Genomic DNA, 25,374 nt, shown 5'->3' with positions numbered 1-25,374 from the left:
CGAAGCACGGGTTGGCACGGAAGAAAATGGCACGGCACGGCATGACAGGCACGTTTGACACCCCTGCAAACAGGGAACAAAAGCGCTGGAGTACTGGACCCCTCATATGGCAGAAACGACGTTGTTTGGTGTCAGGGCAGCACCTGTTGTGCTTTAGAGCACGGCAGAGTCCCCCAATCGGCCTAAAGCATTCTCTTGGCGCGAAAACCACCCAAAAATTCCCGCCATCTACTCTCTGATTTACTAGTTGAGTTTGTGTTGACTCTGATTTACTAGTTGAGTTTGTGTTGAGAGAGAGAGAGAGAGAGAGAGAGAGAGGGGACGATGGCGGACGAGCAGCCAACAGTGGCCGGAAGGCGCAGGAGCAGAGGATCCGTCTCCTCGTCACGCTCCGAAGCCCTAGAACGCCTGAAATCCCTCCGCGGCGGCGACCGCCGCGGCGGCGGGTACCAGATCAAGATGGAAGACCCCATCTACGACACGGTCGCCGACGACGAGTACGACGCCCTCGTCTCGAAGCGTCGCGAGGAGTTCCGAGGGTTCATCGTCGACGACGATGGCCTCGGGTACGGCGACGAGGGCCAGGAGGAGGACTGGACCATGGCCGGAGTCCCCCTCTCCGACGAGTCCGAGGGCGAAATCGAGAGACCCAACAAGCAGAAGAAGAAGGCGGCTGCCGAAAAGAAGAAGGATCCGTCACAGCCGCCTAAAAAGCCCTCGGCTCTGTCCACCGCGGCCGCGTTGATGGGTAAGCAACGCCTCTCCAATATGTTCACTACTTCTGCTTTTAATAAGAAGAGTAGTAGTAGTAATAGAAAGGATGATAAGGGGAACAATTTGTCTTGTGATAGTATTGTTGACGATATTATTGCCGAATTTGCCCCTGATGAGTCCGACCGGGAGAGGCGGCGGAGGGGGCACTCGAATTTAGTCTCAGGGTTTGTGAGCACTACTTCTACTACTAGGTCAATTAAGAATGAAAACCCTACTTTTGATAGTGTTGATAGGACGGTTAAGCGCGAGCCAGCTAGGGCTAGTTCAAATGAAGAACAGGAAATTGTAGGGGCCAAGGAGAGTGAGTTGATAAGGGAAGCTGAAACTGGAATGGATTTGGATTCTAAGATCAGTGGCGATTCGGGTTTGCAATTAGTTGAATGTTCAACGAGGGGGTTGGTGGATAAGGAGAGCATGGTGAATGGAATTGAAGCGAAGGTGGAGCCGGAGGTGAAAGAGGGGGGTTTTACTCTCAATGCCATGATCAAGGAGGAAAAGAATCCGGCATTGAGTGCAACTGCTGGGTGGCAGGCGGTTAGGAATGCAGGAAATGGGAGTATCGGGCTCGATGGAGGTGAGATGAATCCTGCTTTGAACAGTGAAGAGAAACCTGATTTTGAGCTAGATTCGGACGGGTCATTGCCTTTCTACATACTTGATGCTCACGAGGAGTTTTATGGTGCTAACGCGGGTAACGTTTATCTGTTTGGGAAGGTATGGTGCTTATTTTGATCTTGTCTGTTGCATTTTCTTGTTTATGCTAACGTTTTAGTTGCGAATAAATCATCCTAAGATTACATGTTTGGTTGTGTGCACATCATCCTAAACTTACATATTAATTCTCCTTGCTTAAGCATTATACGTACTTCTCTTTAGTGGCAAAGGCATCATGCAATGACCTTGTTTCTTTCTTCTCCTTATTTTACTCGCATTATAAAGTGTTAGCATGTAGGAGATAATCAAATTGTGAATACAGTCTCATCTGTTCAAGATGATACTTCCATTTTTTTTGCCTTTTAAATTGTACTTTGCATACTTCAATCATTGTTTTAGGTGACAAATATCATTTCCTTTCACCCAAGTGTGAGGAAATACAAAAGTATGCATCCTTCCCTTTTCAATTCATTTTACAGTTCTCAATCATGACCTTCAGAGAAATGAACATCACAGAGACAGTAAGATTCATGGATATGTACTAGCATGTTAGTTTTAAAGGATTTGTTACAAAGGTTATGGTAATAAAGCCGTGATCTATCAATTGATGGTTGACATCTCATTGGAATTCAGGTTAAAGCAGGAAGCACATACTCCAGTTGCTGTGTGATTGTAAAGAACATGCAAAGATGCGTCTACGCAATTCCAAATGGATCTCTGTTTCAGTATGACATTATTATGAAGCTTGAGAAAGATGTTGAAGAGTCGCTAATTTCTTCTACATGTTTTCGTTCCAAGTTGCAAGTAATTTCTTTGCTATTGCAAGCTTTTATACCGACACCTAATGCCCATTTGAACGTAGTATTTACGGTTATTGTTATATATGTTGTCAAAGTGTATTTTATTAGTCTTCTATTCTGCTGGGCTTGTCTAGTACTCTAGTTAACCTAATTGTAGCTTTGTGTTTACGTCATTAAGAACATTAGCAACATACATGATACGTTCGTCATCCGGTTGAACATTTTGCACCAGCCTTTGCCATAGTTACAAGCACCTCTTCCTTTGGTCTATATTCTTCTCTGTCTCCTTTTGTTGATTTCTGAAGTGTAACCGCTTTAGCACAGTGATCTCCATATCCTTGGTCCTTGAAATTCCTGCAGACATTGAATCTCATAGATTACTATAGCACCTCTCCCTTTTGGTCTACATTCTTCTTTGTCTCCTTTTGTTGATTTCTGGAGTGTATCTGCTTTAGCTCAGTGATCTACATATGCTTGGTTCTTGAAATTCCTGCAGACCTTGAATCTCATAGATGACTATAGCCCTCCTCTCCGATGAATTCTATTCCGGGAGAACCTAGATTCCATCTTGCTCTTTTTGCATTTCTCCCCCTCGATCTGCACTCCTAGCCCTTTGACAACCTTAGTCAGTCGTCGTCGAGTGTTGCAGGAGTTTCACCTTTACTTGCCGTCACTTACAGACCCTTATTGTGCTCTCACTGTTGCATCTGAGGTCTGAATCAGAGATATTGAACTCAGCCCGTATATACTGCAAAACCAGATGTAGCTTCAAAACCTGACCCGACTGACCCACGTCTGCAAACAAGGCCAAAATCAATCCTGAACCAGAATCACCTAGCATCGTGTGACAGGATGGCAATCAGACAGATACAGAAATTAGACCCAAATCAGAACCATAGTCCTTCAACAAGTCGGCATTATTTCAGTCTCTCTTCATTTTCATCATGTTTGCGGATAACATGTAAGAATTTAGTATTTGTTTGAATGTCATGGGTGAGCCTATTCTTTGGGTTGCCATTGACGTAAGTTTTCCCATTAGAGGGATGATTAGAAGAATGTGTGCCCTAGTCTTCGATAGTTCAAAGGATGCAATTCTTCTCATTCGCTATTGAAAGAGGGGAGTAGGGGGTGTGAACTTAGCATTTAGGGTCATTGTTGCAAACCAAACCAAACCAAACTGAGCCTTAAGTCCCAATCAATTTGGGTCGGCTACATGAATCCATTGTCATCATTGAATTATGCATATTCCTAATAGTAGATTTGTAGCTTTCATTGTTAAGAATGCTACCAATAGACACAATATATATTGGTTCTCTCATACTCGTGTCAGTTTCCAGCTTCTGTTGATGCTCTTTCCTTGTTTTATATGGCAGGAGATGGCATCAGGATTGAAGATTGAAATAGCAAAACAGTTATTGGATCGTAATGTTTCAAGTTTTAGCATGGCTCCTGTTAAGGTTTGCAGATATAATCAATTTTGTGTGTAAAAAGTGCACTACAACTCTTTTCCATTGTCATTTCACTCTTTTTTTTTGGTTTACTTTTGTGCTGACTTCGTTTTTTTTTTCCTTGACCTTTCACAGAGAAGCTATGCATTTGAGCGACCTGACATACCTATTGGGGAAAATTACGTCCTCAAGATCAATTATCCCTTTAGGGTACATTGCTCGTTGTATGCTCTGAATCAATGACATGTTTTGATTCTTCTGGCATTGTGTTGTTACTGACCAATCTGTCAATAGTTTTGCCTAAATGCAAATCATAACGCTGGATTGATGTTTCAGTGTTGATTTTCTTTCACTTGGTTGATTGTTGTTCCACTTTATTTACCATTAATTATCCTTGATGTTTAATAGCAAAACATTCTGTAATTGCAGGACCCACCACTTCCTTCAGACCTCAAGGGGGAACTGTTCTCTGCTTTGCTTGGAACTCATAACAGGTACAAATGGTCTTAGCCCTGGTGCACAATCCCTTTTGTACATATCCTACTTATAAGGAAGAGACGATCAGATGATTAATGAGCCTAATGACACAATTTAAACACACATGTATACTGCCAATATCATGTACATTTGTACTGGTTTGTGTAGGAACCTCTTACCTGGGATATCTTTCCCGTACCTAATGAATTATTGTTATAGTGGAAAAGATAATGGGATTTTTTTTGCGTCCTTGTATTGTACTATCTTTAGTATGCTGCACTTCAAAGGTTTTTTTCCTTGCAGAATTTGCTTTGAAATGGCACTTTTGTAAGCGCTTTTTTTTTTTAAATTTCCTTTGCTACAAGGAGAAGGCTATATGAACTCTGTAAAGATCATGTTTTTTTTGTGTTGTATATTTGTGCTGTGGGTACAAGTTTCTGAGGTCTTAGTCCAGCGTGAGTATTCTGGTTACCTACTTATTAAATTTAAAGTAACTTTTGAATAGTATTCCATTTCTTGATATTAATTTTTTATCCAATGTGTAGATTCCATTGTCTTCATTAAATTTGTTTGTCTAGAGGAATTTCTGAAAATTGCATCTACTACATACCTATTAATGGACAAAAAGAATCCTGATCAGCATCTATCATTGGCAGTGCTTTGGAGCTATTTCTAGTTAAGAGGAAGATAAAGGGACCTTCCTGGCTATCAATTTCAAAATTTTCCAACTGCCCAGCTCAGCGTGTGAGACTCGAATCTGTGATTGTGTTAGCAATCAGTTGTAGTTTTCTTTTACGCTAACAGTTGGATGCATTCTGGACAGGTAAGCTGGTGCAAGTTCGAGGTGGTTGTTGATTGTCCAAAGGATATACAAATTTCAAGTTCCTCAAAGAATTCAGCGGTGATTCCTCCAGTTGTTGTTACAGCAATAAATCTGAAAACTATCATCAGTGAAAAACAGAACGTGAATGAAATTGTATCTGCATCTATAATCTGCTGCCACAAGGCCAAGGTATGTCATAAATTGTTTGTTTGGTGTGTTGATTCCAGTATGATCAATATACTTGACCTTTCCAGTATCCTTTACTTGGTACTTTGCCCAAAACATGAATTCTAGTCTGCTCATTGATGTCTAATTAGTGTCATCATCATACCTTAAATGTCGTGCTGTGAACGCATGTGTGTCCACTTGAACGCACCAAATGTTGGCTTGGAGAAATATCGAACTTATCTTTTGAAAACAATATGCTGCAGAACGTATGTCATCTTGTTCTTTGGAAGCAAACGTAGTGATGTTGTGAGTGAATTTATCCCCATGTTCAATGGCTTCTACCATTTTTTCCCTCAATGGATTCTATCATGTTCTATGATTTTGGGGGATACTCAGTTTGGGCCAGGAATTGAGGTCTATTCTTTGTTGCTTTAGTCATTATGTCTCTGTCGCTTACCAGTATTTGTTGTGTTTTGGGTTTCTGAATTAAGGTCGAGGAAACATACATTCGTAATGGGACAGTTTCAGATGAAATAAGGCTGAAACTCAGAAACCCAGGATTGTCAAACTTTTCTATTTTCCTTTGATTTTGGCCCAATAGAGTATGTTTCTTGTAACCACTTGATCTGCTTCCCGGTGCTCCTGTTCCTTATCTCTTGAAACCCACATAGCACCGGACACTCAACATGGCACGGACACCATGCATGTCAAATTTTAAAAATTGGAGGACATGACACGTTGGGGACACATTTTAAATTATATCTATACACAATTAGATGAATAAAAAGGGTCTAATTCTAAGTATGTAACACCATATATAGCTTAACTCTTATTTATCATCACATCATTCACCAAAGTAATTTACAAAATATGTTTCATCATCAATGTGTTTTTATGATCAATAAACTATTATGTCACAGAGAGGAAAGACTTTCCTAAGCTTTAACAGGAGTCTTAACTATGTTTAACACCGCCAATGTGTCCTATGAGTGTTTCGTGATTGTCCGGAGTATTTTTTTTAGAGTGTCCCTGGAGTGTCCAGACAAAACATGTTTAGAAAAAATATGACACTTTGGATCCGAGTGTCGGGGACATTTGTCCGGGGAGTGTCTAGAGAGTGCCGGTGTCTGAAAAGTGTCCGACACCGGTATGTGGACTCCAATGAAGTGGTCGTGCTACATAGTTTGAAACTTTCATACGTTAGTAAGTCCAGTTGCATGGATTGGAATGTGTAGACTTGTTTTTTTATGATTGGGTACAACTCTTTGTTATTTTTTATAATTGTCTAAGAGTTCAGAATTGACAAGTAAACCCTCTTGGAGTAACCAAAGGTCACTGAGCTTCATGCTGAACATGTTCACTTTTGCATCGCCAAAGTTCAGGCCCCTATGTCTCAAGATCTTTTGTTGCTATACTGTTTTCTGCTGTAATTGTGCAACTGAAAATTCTTGGTCCTATTTCATCCTTTATGATTGTAGTTTTATACCAATAGCAGCTATACAACTGATCCTTCAGGTTGACACTCCCACATTAGCCTCAGAATGGACGAGGCCAGGGATGCTTAGCCACTTTTCTGTTGTCCGTAAGCTTGATGGAGGCATATTTCCAATGGGATTTACTAAAGAGATCAATGATAGAAATTCATTGTCTGGACCAAATGTCATCAGCATTGAAAGCAGGCAGGTTTTGGTTATAAATCATGTTTATTTTAAAATTTCTTCCTTATCAACTTTGGTATTTATACATTTCTTCAGATTTCACTATTTCAGTCACTTGATGGTCCTTTGTCATGTTTTTTGGTGGTTTCCAGTGAGAGGGCTTTATTAAACCGTCTGATGATTGAACTACACAAATTAGACAGTGATGTTCTTGTTGGGCACAATATTTCTGGGTTTGATCTGGATGTGCTGCTTCATAGAGCTCAGGTGGGAATATCCGTATCTGCGTGTTAGTATCCAGTCATTTTGCATGTGTGTAATATCAGTATTCACTAATTCATTATATTTTTTCCATACATCTATTTTATTGGGTCGTACATAGTAGGTTGCACAAAATTAACTTGTGTGCTAATCAGAGAGCACTGATGTCGATTAGTTGTTTATGATTTTCTCTCACATTTGATGATGATTACAATGCCTTGCACTCAGCCTTGCCACCGAATTATTAAAAGTAGACTCCAACTGAGAACTTTCTTTTAGCTTCTATTGGTGTAATGTGATGCTAATGAGGGAAAACATGTATACAGGCTTGCAGGGTCCCTAGCAACATGTGGTCCAAAATAGGCCGTCTCAAGCGCTCTGCAATGCCTAAGCTTACTAAAGGAAGCACAATCTTTGGGTCTGGTGCCAGTCCAGGGATTATGTCCTGCATTGCTGGGAGGCTTTTATGCGACACATTTTTGTCTTCTCGTGAGCTGTTGAGAGAGGTAAATTTATGAGGTTGGTTATCCCACTAAGGCATCAGGTAATCGTGGATTTCTCATGCATGAAGTCTGCCTCTTCCAGGTCAGTTATTCTTTGACACACCTGGCAAAGACTCAGCTGAAGAAAGACCGGAAGGAGATTGCGCCACACGATATTCGCTTGATGTTTCAAAGTTCTGAATCCCTTATGGATCTTGTAGGTTCCTGTTCTTTCCTACTTGGTAACTATGATTCTCGTGCTTGTTTTTCACTCCCAACTTTGAATCACAAGGTTTGACAAGCTTTTGGTGGGTTTCAGTGGTAGAAAATGTTAAAAGACGACTTTATATCTATATATTATATTAATAAAAAAGAAGACATGACTAGTTGATTATTTTCTTGTTGAGAACACCATGGTTACGGAGCCAGTAGGGTCAAGTACTGTTGATGATTCCTGCAATAACTTCACACTTGATCACCAGATTTTAAGGGAACTGGATGTCATGTTTAGCTTGCATTTGTAATGTCAGCTTTGTCCTCTCAAAGCAAGAATATCATGATTCAATTTCAGTTAATCACTATTGATAAAGTGGACTGATGATAACATCAAATCCTCCCATCTTCTTAGTCTAGTCATGTAAGGTTTTTTCTGGAATGAAGAACTCATAACCCTCCTCTACCAAACCTGGAAATTTCGTGTTGTCTTTGATATCTCCAGTATAGGTTTCTCATGGTTCATTTGTATCTTCAGATTGAATGTAGTGAAACTGATGCATGGTTATCTGTGGAACTCATGTTTCATTTGAGTATTCTTCCCCTCACTCGTCAACTGACTAATATCAGTGGTAACCTCTGGGGTAAAACTCTCCAGGTGAATATTCACAATCTTGTTCGTGTCTCCTACTTTCCTGCTTTTGTAGTCTCAACTTGGAATGCTAAATTGTTTAGTCTAAGTATGTTTTTTCAGGGTGCTAGGGCGCAAAGAGTAGAATATCTTTTGCTGCATGCATTCCATGCAAAGAAATATATTGTCCCAGACAAGTTTTCTCCTTATCCAAAGGAGACAAAAGTTATGAAACGTAAAGTGAATGATGCTGAGAACAAGGAAATTGATGGTTTGGATGTCGACAATGCGAATTTTGAGAATGATTCAACAAACAGTGATCATGGAAAAGCCAAAAAAGGACCTTCTTATGCAGGTGGATTGGTCTTGGAGCCAAAAAGAGGGTTGTATGACAAATATATTTTACTTCTGGACTTCAATAGTCTTTACCCCTCTATAATTCAGGCAAGTCAATGATGTTATGCTTATTTTTGCCTTTGATCTGTTTGCTGAGTCTATTAATTTATCATTTTTCACATTCTGGGTCTCGCGTTTCTTTAACAGGAGTACAATATATGCTTCACAACTGTTCAAAGACCTGCCGACGGTTCAGTTCCTCGTTTACCATCTAGTAAAAAGACTGGAGTTTTGCCAGAGGTAATTTGCTGACATTTTTAAGTATGATTTTCATGAGGGCATTTGGTATTTAGCAATGGGTCGCTAAAATTTCAAATATTTTTCTTACGATAAGCTGGACCAATTTAGATGCCATTTACCCATCTAGTAAAGGCTTGAGTTTCACCAGAGTAATCTGCTGACATTTTTAAGTACGATTGTCATATTGAGGACATTTTGGTATTTGGTAGTGGGTCATGAAGATGCCAAAATATTGCTTACGATACAGTGAACCTTAGTTGCATGAAGCCTGGGTGGGGGATGATGCAACCAAATATTGCATAATAATCTAAAGAGAGAAACTTCCCAAATGGGAATACATAAAACTCTTGCCAATTTTGTTTTTGAAATGATAAAAGCTACTGAGGAAAGAAACCTAGGCGAATATATGTTTCTTGTTACGTACAACCAAGGTAAGCAAACCACAGAGACTAGAGACACATGTCACATACTAAAATGCTAAAGACAGATTAAAAATGACTACATTAAGAATCCCCCCCTAAAAAGAACTTGTCCTTAAGTTAGGGAGTAGTTAATTGGACTCAACATGGCCCTTGTAACACACCCAATCTTGACTATGAGCCTTGATTGCCTGTGAGTAAGCAATCCAAACAGCCAACTCGACTCCTTAGCCAGTTGGGACTTGGTAAGCATACAAAAGAGGGATAAAATGGAATGGAACACGCACCCACACAAGTATCCTACTGATTCATTGAATTTCCAAGTTGAGCAGGCCTTACCATATGAAACACCTTCATTTATCTTACAAGTTGCCAGTTTAATCTATTGAAGGTGTAACGGAGGATATCATATGGCTTACAAGTTACAAAAGTTCATCTCCAGAGCATCTGTGTTTAATCTGGTGGATAAGGCATGCATCATATGCTTTGTATTAAAAAAGGTGCATGATAATTTGGAAAGCGTGGGATTCATGGGATGCACTTCACATGAGGCAATATGCATTGTCTTCTTCCTCATTAGCATGAGAATGAAGTATATGTGCAGCAGATGGACTTAGCTTAATATCAGTTGGCCTCATGTTCTGTCTTTCAGAGATATGAAATTTTCTCTGGGTTCTTTGCTGTTTTAGCTTTTCTGTATTTTCTCTGGCTATTTATCTTTAGGATTATCAGAGATTGTGAATGCATGAGAATGACGTATATGTGCAACAGATGGACTCAGCTTAATAACAATTGGCCTCATGTTCTTTGTCTTTCAGATATATGAAAATTTCTTTGGGTTCTTTGCTGTTTAAGCTTTTCTGTATCTTTATTATTATCGGATATTGTGAATGCATAACCTCTGTTTATAAATTCCCACTCTGATGTAGTTGCTGAAAAATTTGGTCGAGAGAAGGAGACTGGTGAAGTCATGGCTAAAAAATGCATCCGGTCTTAAGGTCCAACAGCTTGACATACAGCAGCAAGCACTGAAACTCACTGCTAACAGGTTTGTATTTCAATTGGTTTACATTTCTTTTGGTTCTCATGACGTTTTGTAGCTCTTGTTTGTTGTCTCAGTGATCCTTAATTTTTCCATCCTTTTGTTTCTTTTCCACCTGCAGTATGTATGGTTGCCTGGGGTTTTCCAACTCCAGATTCTTTGCAAAACCGCTTGCAGAACTGATAACACTACAAGTGAGACTGTCACTTATGTTATGCTGATCGTTAACTTGCTCATTTCAGCAGGGTTTCTATGAATGTTGTTTTCTTATTATAATTTCTTCAACTTGCATGATGCAGGGAAGGGAGATCCTTCAAAGTACTGTTGATCTAGTTCAGAATAACTTAAACTTAGAGGTTTTTTCTCACATATTTCTGTCTTCTTTTCCTATTTCAGTTACCAAAGCACGTCGCTTACTATTTCATGCCTTGTCTTGTATGTAACAGGTGATATATGGTGATACAGATTCAATCATGATATACACTGGCCTTGATGATATCGGAAAAGCTAAAGTGATTGCAGGAAAGGTCATCCAAGAGGTGAGATCTTGGTGTCAGCTAAATTGACATTAATTGCACTGTTTTCTTCTTTTATTTTCTATTTAATTGAATGATTATCAGGATTTTCAGCATATAATATACAGCTAAAATTGAATTTCTTGATTTCTTCAAACTGTGCTGTATATATGTGCACACATCTGTGAAAGCATCAAACTCAAAACCAATTGGCAATGAGTGGAGAGGCCGCACAAGCTCATATACTAGGTTTGAAGGTTATATTTAACCAATGTTGGACAAGCTCTAACAGCATCCATGACTATCTCACACCTGGGTCCTCAATTATTCATTATCCCCTTGTGGCATGTTCTACTCAAAATTCAATTCAAAACATAAATATAAAAAATAAAGCACTTGTCCACCTGTGCTTTTTTTGACCTTCAGGAAAAATAAACATTATCTTTTTACACAGTATGGTTTGGTGGCCAAAAGGCGTTGACTTTTGCCACTTGTTCACACTAGGATGTGTTTTTCGATACAGAAGTCGGGAAATACCAATATGTATACTCTTTCAAGCACTACATGATGCATTTCCTGTTGCAATTGATATTATGAAAAGTTTTCCTTTGTTTTTAGGTCAACAAAAAATACAGGTGTTTAGAAATTGACCTTGATGGCTTGTACAAGAGAATGCTGCTTCTCAAGAAAAAGAAATATGCAGCTGTCAAAGTGCAGTCTAAGGATGGGACACTACACGAGGTAGCTTTTCAAGCTATTTATTTTTCTTGATATTTTTGAACTTGTTAAAAAATTTGATGCTCAGTCGTCTGGTGAATTGCATTCTTGGTGAAGGATATTGAGCGAAAAGGTCTTGATATGGTTCGTCGTGACTGGAGCTTGCTATCAAAGAAGCTGGGAGATTTCTGCCTTGATCAAATACTCTCCGGAGGGTATATTTAACTTCTTTTTTTTCTTTTCATCATTTTGGTTATCTTGTAATCCAAAATCAAAGTCTATTGGCATTTGCGTGGCTCTCGTGCTTACAGGTCATGTGAGGATGTCGTTGAATCAATACACAAGAAACTCATGGAGGTAAGCTTATGACCATCTGGATTCTCACCAACTACAATACCTATTTGGATGGTTTTCTTTTGGTGCTTAATTCGCTGCATGACCATCTAGTAACTGACAAAAAGTTGTGACCCAAGGCCACATTGCAAGCTTGAGAATGTTTGACCGCAAAGTTGGTTCAAACAGGAAATAGTAGCACAAAATCAGTGATTCTAAACTTTTGGATTGGCTGGATTTGAATTTTGCATTGCATGAAAGGTTGTACCCCTTGAACAAGGGTCTTGGCTCTCGGATTACAACATTGTTAGGAAGATACAGTAGGCAGAGGGCTACCTACCCCCCCTTTCACTTTGGTGTCACATCACTTGAGGAAGATTTGAATATTGACTTGTGTTAGTTCCGCTGGGACCTTTAAGATTTTCAAAATGTGATTGTCTATTTGTTTGATTCAAGGAACTATTGCAGGAGGACTTTAAACTAGGCATTCATAATTGGAGAATTTATTGGTTTCACTGTCTGTGCAAGTGCATCAGGTACAAGAGGAGATGAGGAATGGACAAGTGCCATTGGAGGAATACGTCATCACGAAGTCATTAACCAAACCACCAGAAGCCTACCCAGATGCCAAGAACCAGCCACACGTTGAAGTGAGTCGGTGAAACTACTGTGATCTTATCTTAGAACCATCTTCCAAATCCACTGTCTACCTGGATCGTTTAATATGGATCATTTTCTAGGTTGCACTTAGACTGAAGAGAAACGGCCACTCCACTGGTTGCTCTGCTGGGGATACAGTTCCTTATGTAATTTGTTGTGAGCAGGTTTGTCTTCAGAGGTTCTCTCTTATTTGGATGACTACAATGTCACTGGAACTTAATCATGTCATGGTTCATGCGTTTGTGTGAATAGGGGGCTAGTTCAGATACTTCTACAGGGATTGCTCAGCGAGCAAGACATCCAGATGAATTGAAAAGAGACAATGGAAAATGGATGGTTGACATTGCTTATTACCTGTCACAGCAGGTTTGGTTTTCTATTTATTGATCCTTATTCATCGTGACTTACATTTCTTTTGTATCACTTTCTAGAATGTACTTGCTTATCAACTTGGTTTGTCCTATACACAGATCCATCCTGTTGTATCACGGCTGTGTGCTTCAATTCAGGGTACAAGCCCAGCACGTTTGGCTGATTGTTTGGGGCTTGACTCATCAAAGGTAATTAAGATCTTCTCATGCGTGCCGGCCGACACATGTTCAGTGTTGTAGTTTCTGCTGTGTTATGTTGAATTAATAATGCAAACAATGGGTTATTCCAGTTCCAAAGTAAATCCAGTGACGGTGTCGATAACGATGCTTCCAGCTTGCTCTTGTGTGGAGTAAATGACGATGAGCGGTAATCCTTCTTGGTCTAAAAGCTATACTTGCTCCTCATTGCAACATTATATTGGAGATCTCCAAATTTATACATTTCAATTTTGCCAGATTCTGTCAAGGGTATTAAGTACTTGGCCTCATGATATGGGCCATATGCCTTGAAGTTACCTATATGTCTGCAAAAGTTCTTTGTACTAAAAGCATATAGTAAACTTTGTTGCTGACTGATACTTTAACCTTCTATCCCCCAATTCCATATCCTTCCTTAATTGTCTTGCTATTTCTTCTCCCCTTTGTGCTCTTCCTAAATTTTTTTGGACTGTCATTCCGACAATTGCCTTAATTCTTCCTCTATACTGCCTTTGATACAACTTTATCCGATATAGAAATTTCTCTTGAGTTGAAAATATAGTGCTAAATTCTCGATGTGAATTGCATTGCAGATATGGAGGCTGTGAGCCTTTGACTTTATCTTGTCCTAGCTGCTCTGGTACTTTTGAATGTCCAACTGTGTTGAGTTCCATTCGTGCATTAATCAGTGACAAGAAAACAGACTCGAAGTCAGAGGAATCCTCTCAATCTTTTTGGCACAATTTGCATTGTGCTAAATGCCCGGATGAAGGTGATGTGGGCAGAATATCTCCAGCATTGATAGCCAATCAGGTACAATATAATTATGCTCCTTTGGACTAGATATCTTCATAGAGAATCTTGAACCTTGTAATCCCTGGCTTTTTTATCAGGTTATATCTAGTTCAGCTGTCATCCGGTTGTACCTCGGAAATTTCTTTACCAACTGTTGGAGTATGACATTAGATTCTGAACTATTTATTTTATCCTAGAACCTCCAATTATGGGAAATTTTTAAGAGATGTAATACTCAGTTCTAGATACGTTACACATACACCAAGTGAGATGCGCTACAGGATCTATGTACAGGTTGTTGGGCCTCTGTGCATTAGGTTCTCCAAATTATGTATTTTTCATATGAGGTTGATTGTCCAAGATTTGTTTAGTTGACCCTGCTTAAATATATCAGGTCAAGAGGCAAACAGAAGGATTCATTTCAACATACTATAAGGGCTTAATGACGGTATGTGTCGTGGATCGTTTTGATGCTATATAATTTAGGAGTCCAGTAGCAATTTTTGTTTTCACAATAGGTGAGTGTTGTGTCCAGTGTGATGATGAAACTTGCAAGTACATGACTCGAAGTCTAAACTTGCGGGTAATTGGTGATTCTGAAAGAGGAACAGTTTGTCCAAATTATCCTCGCTGTAACGGCCATCTCATAAGAAAGGTTTTCATCTCTCTTCCTCTAAGCCTCAAGTTTTAAACCATGCGCGCTTGTTAATTTTCTACGCATTTTTATTTACTCATATATGTGATATACTACTATTCTTGGCATTAGTACACTGAAGCGGATCTGTACAAGCAGCTTACTTATTTCTGCCACGTGTTGGATACTGTACGCTGTATTGAGAAGGTTAGTGAGTGTTTTTCCTCATTTAACTCTAGTACATGGCTTCATGAAAGTGGAAACATGAGGATAATGAGGTTGTTCCGTTGAGAAATTTTATACCGAATGCTGTGGTTAAATGACAACATCAGTTAAGATGCCTTACAATTTAGAGATTCTTATCACATGATTCAGTAGAGATGTTCTTTGAAAGAGTATTTGAACAACTGTATTGACATTTTCATGCATGTGGGAGTTTCAGATAGAGCATAATATCAGGATACCAGCGGAGAAAGAGCTAGCAAGAATCCGACCACTGGTTGATTTGGCGGCATCAACAGCACAAAGGGTCCGTGACCGGTGTGCCTTTGGGTGGGTGCAGCTGAAGGATCTCATTGTCACAATTTGATAGCTGACAGGAACACCAAGATGTTAGATGTCAGTTTGATTCTTGTACCAGTGTCTTTGTAAAATAGGAGGAAAACTAATAAATCTTTGTAAAATTCCATTTTATTGAACAGATTACACCCCTAAAGCCAGCAATGGAATGTAAGCTATATCTAGGAATGAAATCTGCTGTCACTATTAGACTCATTCAACACTGCTGGCTATCTTCTTTTTTTAAGGATTTTTATTTTATTTTTGTGAAAAAGAGACATACAAGTGAAACAAAAGGGTATACCCCTAAAACCAAGAAGTAACTACACAGAGATACAATGCAAATAAACCAACAAATAGACCTATCACCTATACATCATAACTAGAAGATTTTCTCCGAGATATTCCAGGCTTTACACAAAACCTTATTGTCATTCCTATTTCCAACTTTCTTTCAAGAATAGACTGTCACTCACATCTTTTAGCCCATCACATCTTTTAGCCCAAAAATGCACTCATAAAATGCACTCATTTTTAGCCCTCCAAATGTGGTATACCGACCATGCCATAGCCAACTTATAGATTGAAGAAAGAAAGAAAGCCAGACTTCTTGTGATGATGAATAGCCTAATCAATCTCCTAAGACCAGCCAGTAGGACTCCTACAAAACTTTTCTAGAATTTTGGCCCAAATCAAAGCTGAAAATGGACACTCAAAGAATAGGTGTCTGTGAGACTTTGGCCCTCCATGGCCCAATATACAAATGGGATCCACCGCTAAATCCCAAGAAATAATTCTATCCTTGGTAGAGTCTATCCCAACAAACAAGCCACATTATAAAAGCCCATGTATGAATCCTTTGTCACAATACCCAAGGGAGAGGGGTTCTGAGAGCCTTGTTGGAGTTTATTCCACTTCGGTTAATTATTTTATCCAAAACTAGTATATAACCCTAGACAATCTCTCTACTCCTTGTTAATTGGTTTGGAGTTGGATGTTCAACATGGTATCAGAGTTAAGCTTTCAGAGAATTTGTTCCCCTTCTTTGTGCCATAAGTGCACCGTTGTTTGTTGTGATCCAAGTGTTATGAATCGTTTGTTTATCTCTCCATGTGCAAGTTGGGGGTTGCACGTGCGGGAGAGTGTTGGAATTTATCCCACATCGGTTAATTATCTTTGTCCAAAACTAGTATATGAGCTTGTGCGGCCTCTCCACTCTTTGCCCATTGGTTTGGAGTTGGATGGCTTAACAAGCCTATAACGCTGAATTGGGATCCAGATGATAGAATTAGCAACAGAAGGGTTTGGCTTCAAAGTTGGGGGAGTGTGCCCCATAATCTGCATGATGGCTCTGTTACGCTACCTTGGCCATTGTCACTCTCCATGAATATTGATGAGTATAAATTTTGAACACTAATGCCGAGCTCTGAGAGTATAACACGTGTCACGGTCTTAATTTTCAACATAAATAAATAACCCATTTTAATAAAAGTTCCTTGCATAACATAAGTAATACCCAAAAGAGTTCCCACCTATTCAACTTACGAATTAAATCCCCAAGTTTAAAGATATACAACATTGGCACTCCAGCCCAAAATAAGTTTAAGTACAAGTACAAACAAGTTCTCAAGTTACAAACAATTTAGTTAAAAAGAAATCTAGAGAAATTAGTTACAAATGCATCTTTATCAAAAGAAAATCATTACAAAAATGATTAAGTAACTAAATGGTGTTAACTTCCAAAAGTCTTTCACATCCACGCACACGATGCATACAAGCTATTGTCCAGCATTTGAACCTGAAAATAATAATACGTTGAGCTACGCTAGCCCAGTAGGAAAATCTTTTACCAATTCTATGTGCAAATATGATGACAAGTGTAACGGAAAGAAATCAAGAGAGTGTAGCTCAAGGAATGGACTAAAAATCAACTCAAGAGTACACCCACCTTCATTTGATTCAGTCTAAGTATGCCTTTATCACCACTAACCATGTAGTTCACAAGTTACTAGCAATTCTAATGATTACGACACGATCCTCTGTCACAAATCTCCGCCGTCTATGTTTCCACTCCTTGTGTTACAGTATAACACCTTGAGAGTTACCGTATTACCACCCCTTGCGTTACAGTGAACCCTAACAACTTGGATCACCGTATTACCACCCCTTGCGTTATGAGATCCACTTGAGTCTCCGTATTACCACCCTTTGCGTTACGAGACTCCCTATCCCAACTTCTGACTCACACTCCTACTTTCTTATTCGATATGCCAACTAAGACTTCCCCATGGTCACATTCTTACATGAGACATCATACGTTATGCCAATGATGTTACAAATATGCTACAAACGTTCCCAAGTAATTAACCAATCAATAAGATGCATTTTGATGTGGTTTTAATCAAGTAAATTCATATTCATTCCTTACTAACGGAAGGCCAACGGAACAAGGATAGCATCGACTAATCATAGGAAGTCAATTGAACATGCTTGAGATAGGTTAGGAAGTGTCCAAAAGGGTTTAGAAGTGTTCGGGGCTCAATATAATCGAAAGAACACAAAACAACCAAAAAAGCTGTCCAGAAGAGAGGGGGATCGGTCTCCCCATGACCAGGGATCGATCCATGGAGTTGCTGGTCCAGAGGAGAAAATGGGGGATCGATCCCCCATGCTCGGGGATCGATCTCTACGCGTTTTTGGGCGATTTTCTGCAGATTTTGACAGCATTCAAGAGAGTGAAGGAGGACGATTAAGGCTCGATTTCTACACTTATTCAACATATAAACACATAAAAGAGGCAAAGAAGTCCCTACCTCGAGTCAAGGAGCGAAACCCAAGAGATTCGAACGAGCCAAACTTTTGAAATCAACCGAGATCTTCTCGAGCCTCACCCAACGCGATACGAGCCCGAGGTTGCGTTCTAGAGATGAAGTAGAGATGGATCCTTAAGGTTTTTGAGTGAGGTTGTGTGTGTGTGTGTGAGAGAGAGAGAGAGAGAGAGAGAGAGAGAGAGAGAGAGAGAGAGAGAGAGAGAGAGAGAGAGAGAGTATAGGAGATGTTATAGTCTCCTACACACACCCCCACACTATATATACCCCTATATCTTTAAATCACATACACACTCCCTCAAGTTTTCATCTTATCACTTCAAATCACAATTCAACTAACCACCTCATAAACCATATTTTCCTAATTTAGGCATTCAATAAATATTTCAATAATTAAAATCATACGGGTCTCTACAACACGTGTTGCGTAAGCTCTGCTCGGTGAACATGGTCTAATGTGTGGGTCATGTCCTGCTCAGTGGGGAATCCAGTATTGCTCGGTTCACGAGCGGTTAGTCTAGGCACCAACTCCCCACGTTTCGGGTCTTTTTCGTTTCCTAACATCACGACGAAGGCACCACTCACCCATGATCCCACGTTCCAAGGTAATCCCATAAACACCATCCATGATCCAACCCAGCTCTGGCTTAACCACCCATCAATCCTGTTGGGTCCATCCCGGTGGGCCTGTTTTTGTTATTGGGCTGGTTTGGCCCAATTAGCTCTCCGTGTGTTGTATACTCTTGTACCCTAGTGTGTGCGTGCTGCAAGAAAAAATAGAGAGAGCGGGAGACCGAGAGACAGAGAGTGAGAGGAGAGTTCCATTGTATTGAGAGGAGAGAGTGAGTGATTGTGAAGCAAATCTCACCGATGTAATTTCTCGATATAGTGAAACCCCGCTTCCCGTGGATGTAGGCTGGTTGTTTGGCCGAACCACGTAAGTTCATGGTGTTGCTCTTTCCTTTTTGTTCTTGTCTGTTTAGTGCTTGAGTTTGGTGTGGATTGGGGTCGGCCTCGCTACCCAACAGTGGTATCAGAGCGCCGGGTTTGGGCTGTGAAGTACACTAGAAAAGTACGGACAACACGATCGGAAAGCATGGTTTCTTACTGGGTTTTGAATCAAGTTGGTTGATGACTTGATCGGAGCTTTAAGGATTGCTCGTCTCTCTCAGTCGAAGTCAGAGATCAACGCCAGAGGAAGGCTCACGGTTCGTTTGAACACCAGAGGGGGAGGCGCAAACACTAGTTTGGGTGTTGGAGCAGACAAACGTGATTGGGAACGAGATTTGAACACAGGGGTTTGTTCGTCTCGAGGAAGCGATCACGGATCTGGGTCGAGCGTCGTCGAAAAGTGCAGTGGTGAGCCACACGTGCCGGTTGAAGGTGGCCCGTGGCTGACGATAATTGGATAGAGCAGCGGCTGGCCAATTCAGATTGGTTCGAGGCCGGTTCAGGGCAATCCAGACCGGTTCAGTCCCGGTTCAGGGTGATTTGGGTCGGTTTAGATCGGTTCCCGAAAGAGTTTTTTGAGTTGGAAGGAGCGGCTTGATGAGACCGGTTTTAAAGAGCTGTTAATAAATTATGGATATGGGTGTACTGAATTGGGTGAAGGTGTGAGTTGGTTTATCAGCTATTTGGTTTATTTCAAGGGGTTTGGCATTTGAGGAGTTCCCGACATGGGAGGTATTGCTGTTTTCGAAAAGGACTTTGCCATCGCCGGGATGGAGTCCCTCGCCTTTTAAGGCGGGTTCTTTCTTCTCAAGGGTACCGTCCCTAAGTGCTTCTTCAATGGCCAATCCAGAATCGTAGAGGGTCTCAAAATTGGAAGATGATTGCGACAGAACCATGCAGGGGGCAAAGGCACTGGGCAGGTTTTTAGTGATGATACGTATATACTCTTTTAGGTCTGGCTTATTGTGCATTTGGGCAGCTTTGGCTCTCCACCTTTTTACATAGTTAGTGAAACTCTCATTTTCACCCATTTTGGTGTTTTCAAGTTCTCGGGTGGTCATTTTCAGCTCAACAATGAAGTCGTATTGGGACACAAAAGCCATTCCAATGTCCTCCCACGTCTTTTTCTTCGAGGGTGCCAAGGATATGAACCATTGTAAAGCCGGGCCAGTAAGTGACTCGTGGAACAATTGAGCCATGGCATCTTTTTTGACCCCTTGCATGGAAAGGGACCCAACATACCCTAGTAAGTGGGCCTTTGGATCAGTAGTCCCATCAAATTTGGCAAAGTCCATCCCTTTAAACTTCTTAAGCAGTTTTGCATTGGGAAATAGACTTAAACAATCCATGTCTATTTGACTCCTCCCCATTTTTTCTGTTTTGAGGATAGATTCCTCAAGTTTACTGATTTTGGCAATCAATTCTGCCACTTAGGGGTCAGCGACGGGCCCATCCTCGACGAGCGATGATTCTGGACTTGGAGTAGATTTGGCTGGTAGGCGGTCATTGATTTCTTGCATTGATTCAAACATCATGATCATGTTCTTTTGGATATCGGCAACGACTGACTTGAGTTGACCATTTATGTTCGTAATTGACTGCCTGAGTTGATCTTCTAGGTCAACCATAGCCTGCCTGATTTCCCCTATTTCATTCCTTTGTCCCACCATTTTAGATATCACCACCGGTGATTGAGCTTCTCTTTGCGAACCCACCTTTGAGCCGGATGGTTCCAATTTGGTGAAGTCCTTCAAATGTTTCAGAATTGACAGTAAAGCAAAAAGGTGAAGTCCATGCAATGTCATCGGCGTCATCTACATTCTAAGACCTACCTCAGCTTTAAATCTCACCTAGGATATGATTGTACCGAGGGTTTCAGCAGCCACGGGTAAGTCGTGTTAGGCAGGTTAAATTCTGAATGCTTCCGAACCAGAGCCAATCTCCTTATCTTGACCATTCGAGACAAAGCAATGAGGTTGCCGAAACCTAGATACAAGCACATCCTAAGGCTAAATCCAAACCAGAGGGGCAGTTCGGGCACGATGAACACTGGAGGTATCTCAAACTCGATAGATTTTAAGTCTCCTAGGCTCACAAAAAAAAGTTGCCTCGATCCTCAGAGTTTCTTTTGACTGTGTATCCTTTATAAACAACGAAGCGTAAGAGATGTCAAAACAAACTAAGTCTTCATATTTCTTTTTTCAAAGGTTCAATTTTTGTTTTTGAAATGAAGTGGTAAAAATGATGCGGTATTATGACCAGGTAGCGTGAGCGACGTGGCGCTATTAGCCTAGACGGTGTAAATATCACAACATTATTACTTTAGTCATTACTTCATTTTTTTTTCTTTGAACATTTGATTGAAAAATGCATTGAAGACTTAGTAATAATTGATTTTCCCCAAATCCATCATTTTAAGGACTAATTAGTCACGACTCTTCATCGGGTGTTAGCAATCTTTTAAAGACCATGGAACCTAGAATTATTATAAAAGCCGAATTAGCTTATTGGTTTTCGGGGGCCTGACCTCTAGTCTGCATGAGTGCGTGATGAATGTATGATGTGCATGAGGCATGATAGTATAAGATGAGCACGTAAGCAAGATATGGCACATAGTAAAAGTAAAAGGGTCCCTGTCGTTTGGAAGGTTCTACGGTTATGTACAAGTGCAGAAGGCCAGTTTTGGTTTAACAGGGTTCCCCGAACTAGAGCCAAGATGTACCTCCTATTGTCAAGTGTATTGCGAGACAATGGTCAAACGGTATGATGGCTCACCACGGTCGAGTGTTGCTAGGCATCCTGGGAGAGCTTGTCACCGGCAAGCCAGGCAAGATTGCTAAAACACAATAGCGAGGCTTGTGTTGTGTAGAGTGTAAAAGAAAACAAAGTTAAAATTTTTCAAATGATTTTAAATCCCAAAAAAAAAAAAAAGTCTTTCAAGCTTGGCTCTCTTAATTATTGGGAGACTTAAATATTCATCCTCAGATCTCATCTCACTTAAGAATTCATCCCGGTCATTTTGAACAATTATGTTTTCATCCTTTCAGATGGTGAATTACCTATCTTACCCTTTTAATAATATATTCATATATGTTTTAAATTGACATCTTAAATTAATGGGATTCAACCATTTTTTAATTTAGTAGGATTCAACCATTTCCTAATTTAGTGGGATTCAATCTCAATAATTACGGGAGATAATTATGAAAGATGATTTCAAAACTTAAAAGATTCGTAATAACCAAATTTCACCGATTTACATTTGAAAACCAGATTTATTTTTTCATTTATACCACATATTATCATGAAACATTTTGGAACATGGTGGATTGACCTTTTTTTTTTTTTGTGCAAAATTCTCATAAATATATTCAGAACATATATAATATTCGTACTGACCATATTTTTCATGGTTAATTTGTCATGAAAACAATAAACCAAAATCATGATTTCTTGGCAGAATTTGAAAACCCATAACATTCCGGGAAAATAGCCCTTTTTTGAAAGATGGTGGATTGACCATATTTTTATTTTTTGCAAAATGATCTTAAGAAGTACTCCATATTTTGGAACATACACAATATTTAAACTGACCATGTTTTCTATGGTTAATTTATCAGGAAAAACAATACACCAAAATCATGATTTCTGGGTGAAACTTGAAAACTCATAACATTTCGGGAAAATAGCATGAAAAACATGAATATAAAATGCTTTTTCATGAATATACACCACGAAAAAATATGAATATACAATGTTTTTTTCATGAAAACTCAACAATATGAAAAATACAGAACCAAAAACACCATGAAACGAAAAAGGTACAAAACTAAACGGAGCTAACCAGCAAAGATGTCAAAACACCACTCCAGATCTTGGGCCACTCTGTTTGCAATGCTATCTGAACCCATTTTTCTTTATCCCAAACTCATCGTTTCTAAACCCGCCGATTCGAGCAGATACGAAGTTGAACGGCAACGACAATGGAGTGCCGTTCGTCGGCACGGAGGGTGATGAAAGGAGGTTGACGGGGGGAGAAGGGGATCTATTCAAAGCTCCTGAAGCTATTATTGAAGAACCAGTGGTAGGCTTTGATCCCATGACAACTGCCATTTCAATGAACTCGTGCAAAAATGGACAAAATGGAAATGGTGTTTCAAATTTGGTAGGCTTTGATCCCATAATTACGGAATTTGGTTTATGGGGCAAACAAATTCCATAAATTATGGGATATGACATCAATTAGGGAATTTGATTTTTGGGATTGGTATCTCTAATAACGGTTAAGACCCTAACTTTAAGATTTCATCCCAAATTATTTACTAACCACACACACACACACACACACACACACACATACACGGGCAGTTCTGGAATTATTTTAAGGTGGGGATGAAATCATAACTGTTTAAATTGTGTGAGATGAATTCTTACATGGCATGGATAAAGAGGATAAATATTTAAATATTCCTTAATTATTCAACATTTTTTTGTTTTTTTTTTCTTTCAAGAGAAAAAAAATATACAAGTATTGAATAAAAGTCCCCAGCAGAGTCGCCACTGTGGGCTCCCCGACCGGTGTGCTCGAAGAGTCGCCATCCGGATTTTTGAGATGGATGATCCGAGAAACCGAGAGTTTGTTTGAGAGAAAAAGGCTTTTGATCTAGCGAAAACGTTGAGACTTTGGGTTGGAGAGCCACGTTATGAACGGAGAAGATTTTGTTGAAAAGCACCCCGCTTGCCCAGTAAAGACCGGTCTCTACTAAACATTTTTAATGAGGGATTTAATATCGTTTGAAAATTTTAACTTTTGAAAAACATGTACAGGAAAGGGGCATGGGATTTAATATGATGCGTAAGCATGTTCAGTGGTGCGAACTGTACAATATGGCAAATGAATGAATAATGCGCACGAAAATGAAATAACACTAAGCTGTACAAATTAGAAACTGCCTTTTGCAAAATGTAACTCCGTGCGGCATAGAAACACGGCGCACGGTATAACTACTATGCCATACGATACCTTATTTTGGACATTTTCAGACCGACCTTAATCACATGCGATGTAATGAACCGAAAGTCAAGAAAAAAAAAGAGTTTTAACTTTAGGCACTGAAAAATAGTTTGTATGATCTTTTGGATTCGTTTTAGCATGTGAAGGGATATTGAAAATGATTTTGGAATATTCAAAAGACTTTACAGAATGCAAAAAAAATGATTTTTGTTGTGAGAAAATATTTTGAAATGTGCCCAAGATGTCTCTGACTTCACAGGCACTGATCAACCTGGAAATCGGAGACTAAAGCGCTGCACGACATAGCACGGTGTATCGCGTGGTATACAAGTATACTGCATGATTTACCAAGTCTAGTGCAATTTTTGATTTTTGACTATTTTCTGCTTTGAAGCTCGTTTGAAACCCAAACTCAATATAAAAAGACCGAGAATGGCCTCGATTGGCTCCCCTCAAGGCTAAACCATGTTTAGCCCAAGGAATTTATTCATACCTTTTGATAGAAGCTTGGATGTGCTTGAAGATGGAAGATGTTTGGACTGAAAATCCCTTTTGAGCTTGCATGGGATTGAAGGATGTGAGGTTGTTGGATGCTTTGAGGTGGAGGTCCTCCTAAGTCAGTAGCTTACTAAACTTAAGAGGAGAAGAAGAATGGAAGTATTTTTAGAGAGAGAAAGTGAGTCCAGAGAATGCAAGAGTAACATTCTCTGGAGTTGAAGGGGTCTTTCTCAACAAGAGGGGTGGTGTATTTATAGGCAAGAGGGCCAAAGATGATCAATACAAAGAGGGAAGGTGGCTTCTAGGCCGGACCATTACACCTGCAGGCGTGGCCGACAACTTTCTGCAACTGTCAGAACTTTTTTCGTAACGCCGCGCGATATAATCAGAAATGCCGTGCTATATATTGAAATCTTGTGCAGTGGAGTAATTTTTTGAAATGCCGTGTGACGTTTCTGAAATGCCGTGCTGCGTTTTGAAATGTCGCGCGGTATTTCGAGACAACACAACACACTGAACTTCGCGGGGGCGCCCCGGACACTCCCGAACTCGGATTTGAGCGCAGTTCGAAGCGTTGGAAAGCTTGTTGAGTCCTCTTTCTAACCCAATTGGTTTCACTCAAAGGTGTTTTATACATTAAAATGTGTACCCATTTTGCCCTCAATGTGTCATGGAAAAAGTTATTTTTGACTAAGCAGACGATTCTTTCTCTTCGCAATTGAACCGGGGGCCACCCTATATGTTTGGAAAGGGGTTTTCTTGAGGTTTAGAGAAGGAGTAACAAAGGAGCAACAATCCAAGCTTTAAAGGTATAGT

The 25,374-nt window shown here is 39.9% G+C and overlaps 1 protein-coding gene across 3 annotated transcripts; it reads left to right on the top strand.

Moving 5' to 3' along the window:
* Positions 1 to 268: 268 nt before the first annotated feature.
* Positions 269 to 15,483, top strand: LOC131303689 (DNA polymerase alpha catalytic subunit). Of its 3 annotated transcripts, XM_058330678.1 has the most exons (32): positions 611 to 748; positions 999 to 1,488; positions 2,062 to 2,232; positions 3,602 to 3,685; positions 3,812 to 3,886; positions 4,106 to 4,170; positions 4,810 to 4,897; positions 4,977 to 5,165; positions 6,660 to 6,823; positions 6,955 to 7,069; positions 7,390 to 7,569; positions 7,649 to 7,762; positions 8,297 to 8,416; positions 8,513 to 8,833; positions 8,933 to 9,025; positions 10,374 to 10,492; positions 10,608 to 10,680; positions 10,786 to 10,842; positions 10,933 to 11,025; positions 11,620 to 11,742; positions 11,836 to 11,933; positions 12,030 to 12,075; positions 12,588 to 12,701; positions 12,792 to 12,875; positions 12,964 to 13,077; positions 13,182 to 13,271; positions 13,373 to 13,449; positions 13,874 to 14,093; positions 14,470 to 14,523; positions 14,611 to 14,730; positions 14,842 to 14,916; positions 15,152 to 15,483. In XM_058330678.1, the coding sequence occupies exons 2-32, from the start codon at positions 1,105 to 1,107 to the stop codon at positions 15,296 to 15,298; spliced, it is 3,867 nt and encodes a 1,288-aa protein (XP_058186661.1). In that variant the 5' UTR covers positions 611 to 748; positions 999 to 1,104; the 3' UTR covers positions 15,299 to 15,483. The 3 variants fall into 3 exon arrangements, with proteins under 3 accessions (XP_058186659.1, XP_058186660.1, XP_058186661.1); XM_058330676.1 differs by having other exon boundaries at positions 269 to 1,488; XM_058330677.1 differs by having other exon boundaries at positions 269 to 1,488; positions 6,660 to 6,827; positions 6,959 to 7,069.
* The last annotated feature ends 9,891 nt before the right edge of the window (positions 15,484 to 25,374 follow it).

This window comes from Rhododendron vialii, chromosome 10a, assembly GCF_030253575.1.
Source record: "Rhododendron vialii isolate Sample 1 chromosome 10a, ASM3025357v1".
Classification (NCBI taxonomy): Eukaryota; Viridiplantae; Streptophyta; class Magnoliopsida; order Ericales; family Ericaceae; genus Rhododendron; species Rhododendron vialii.
Note: the sequence above shows the minus strand (reverse complement) of the source record. Positions and strands in the feature narration are given on the sequence as shown.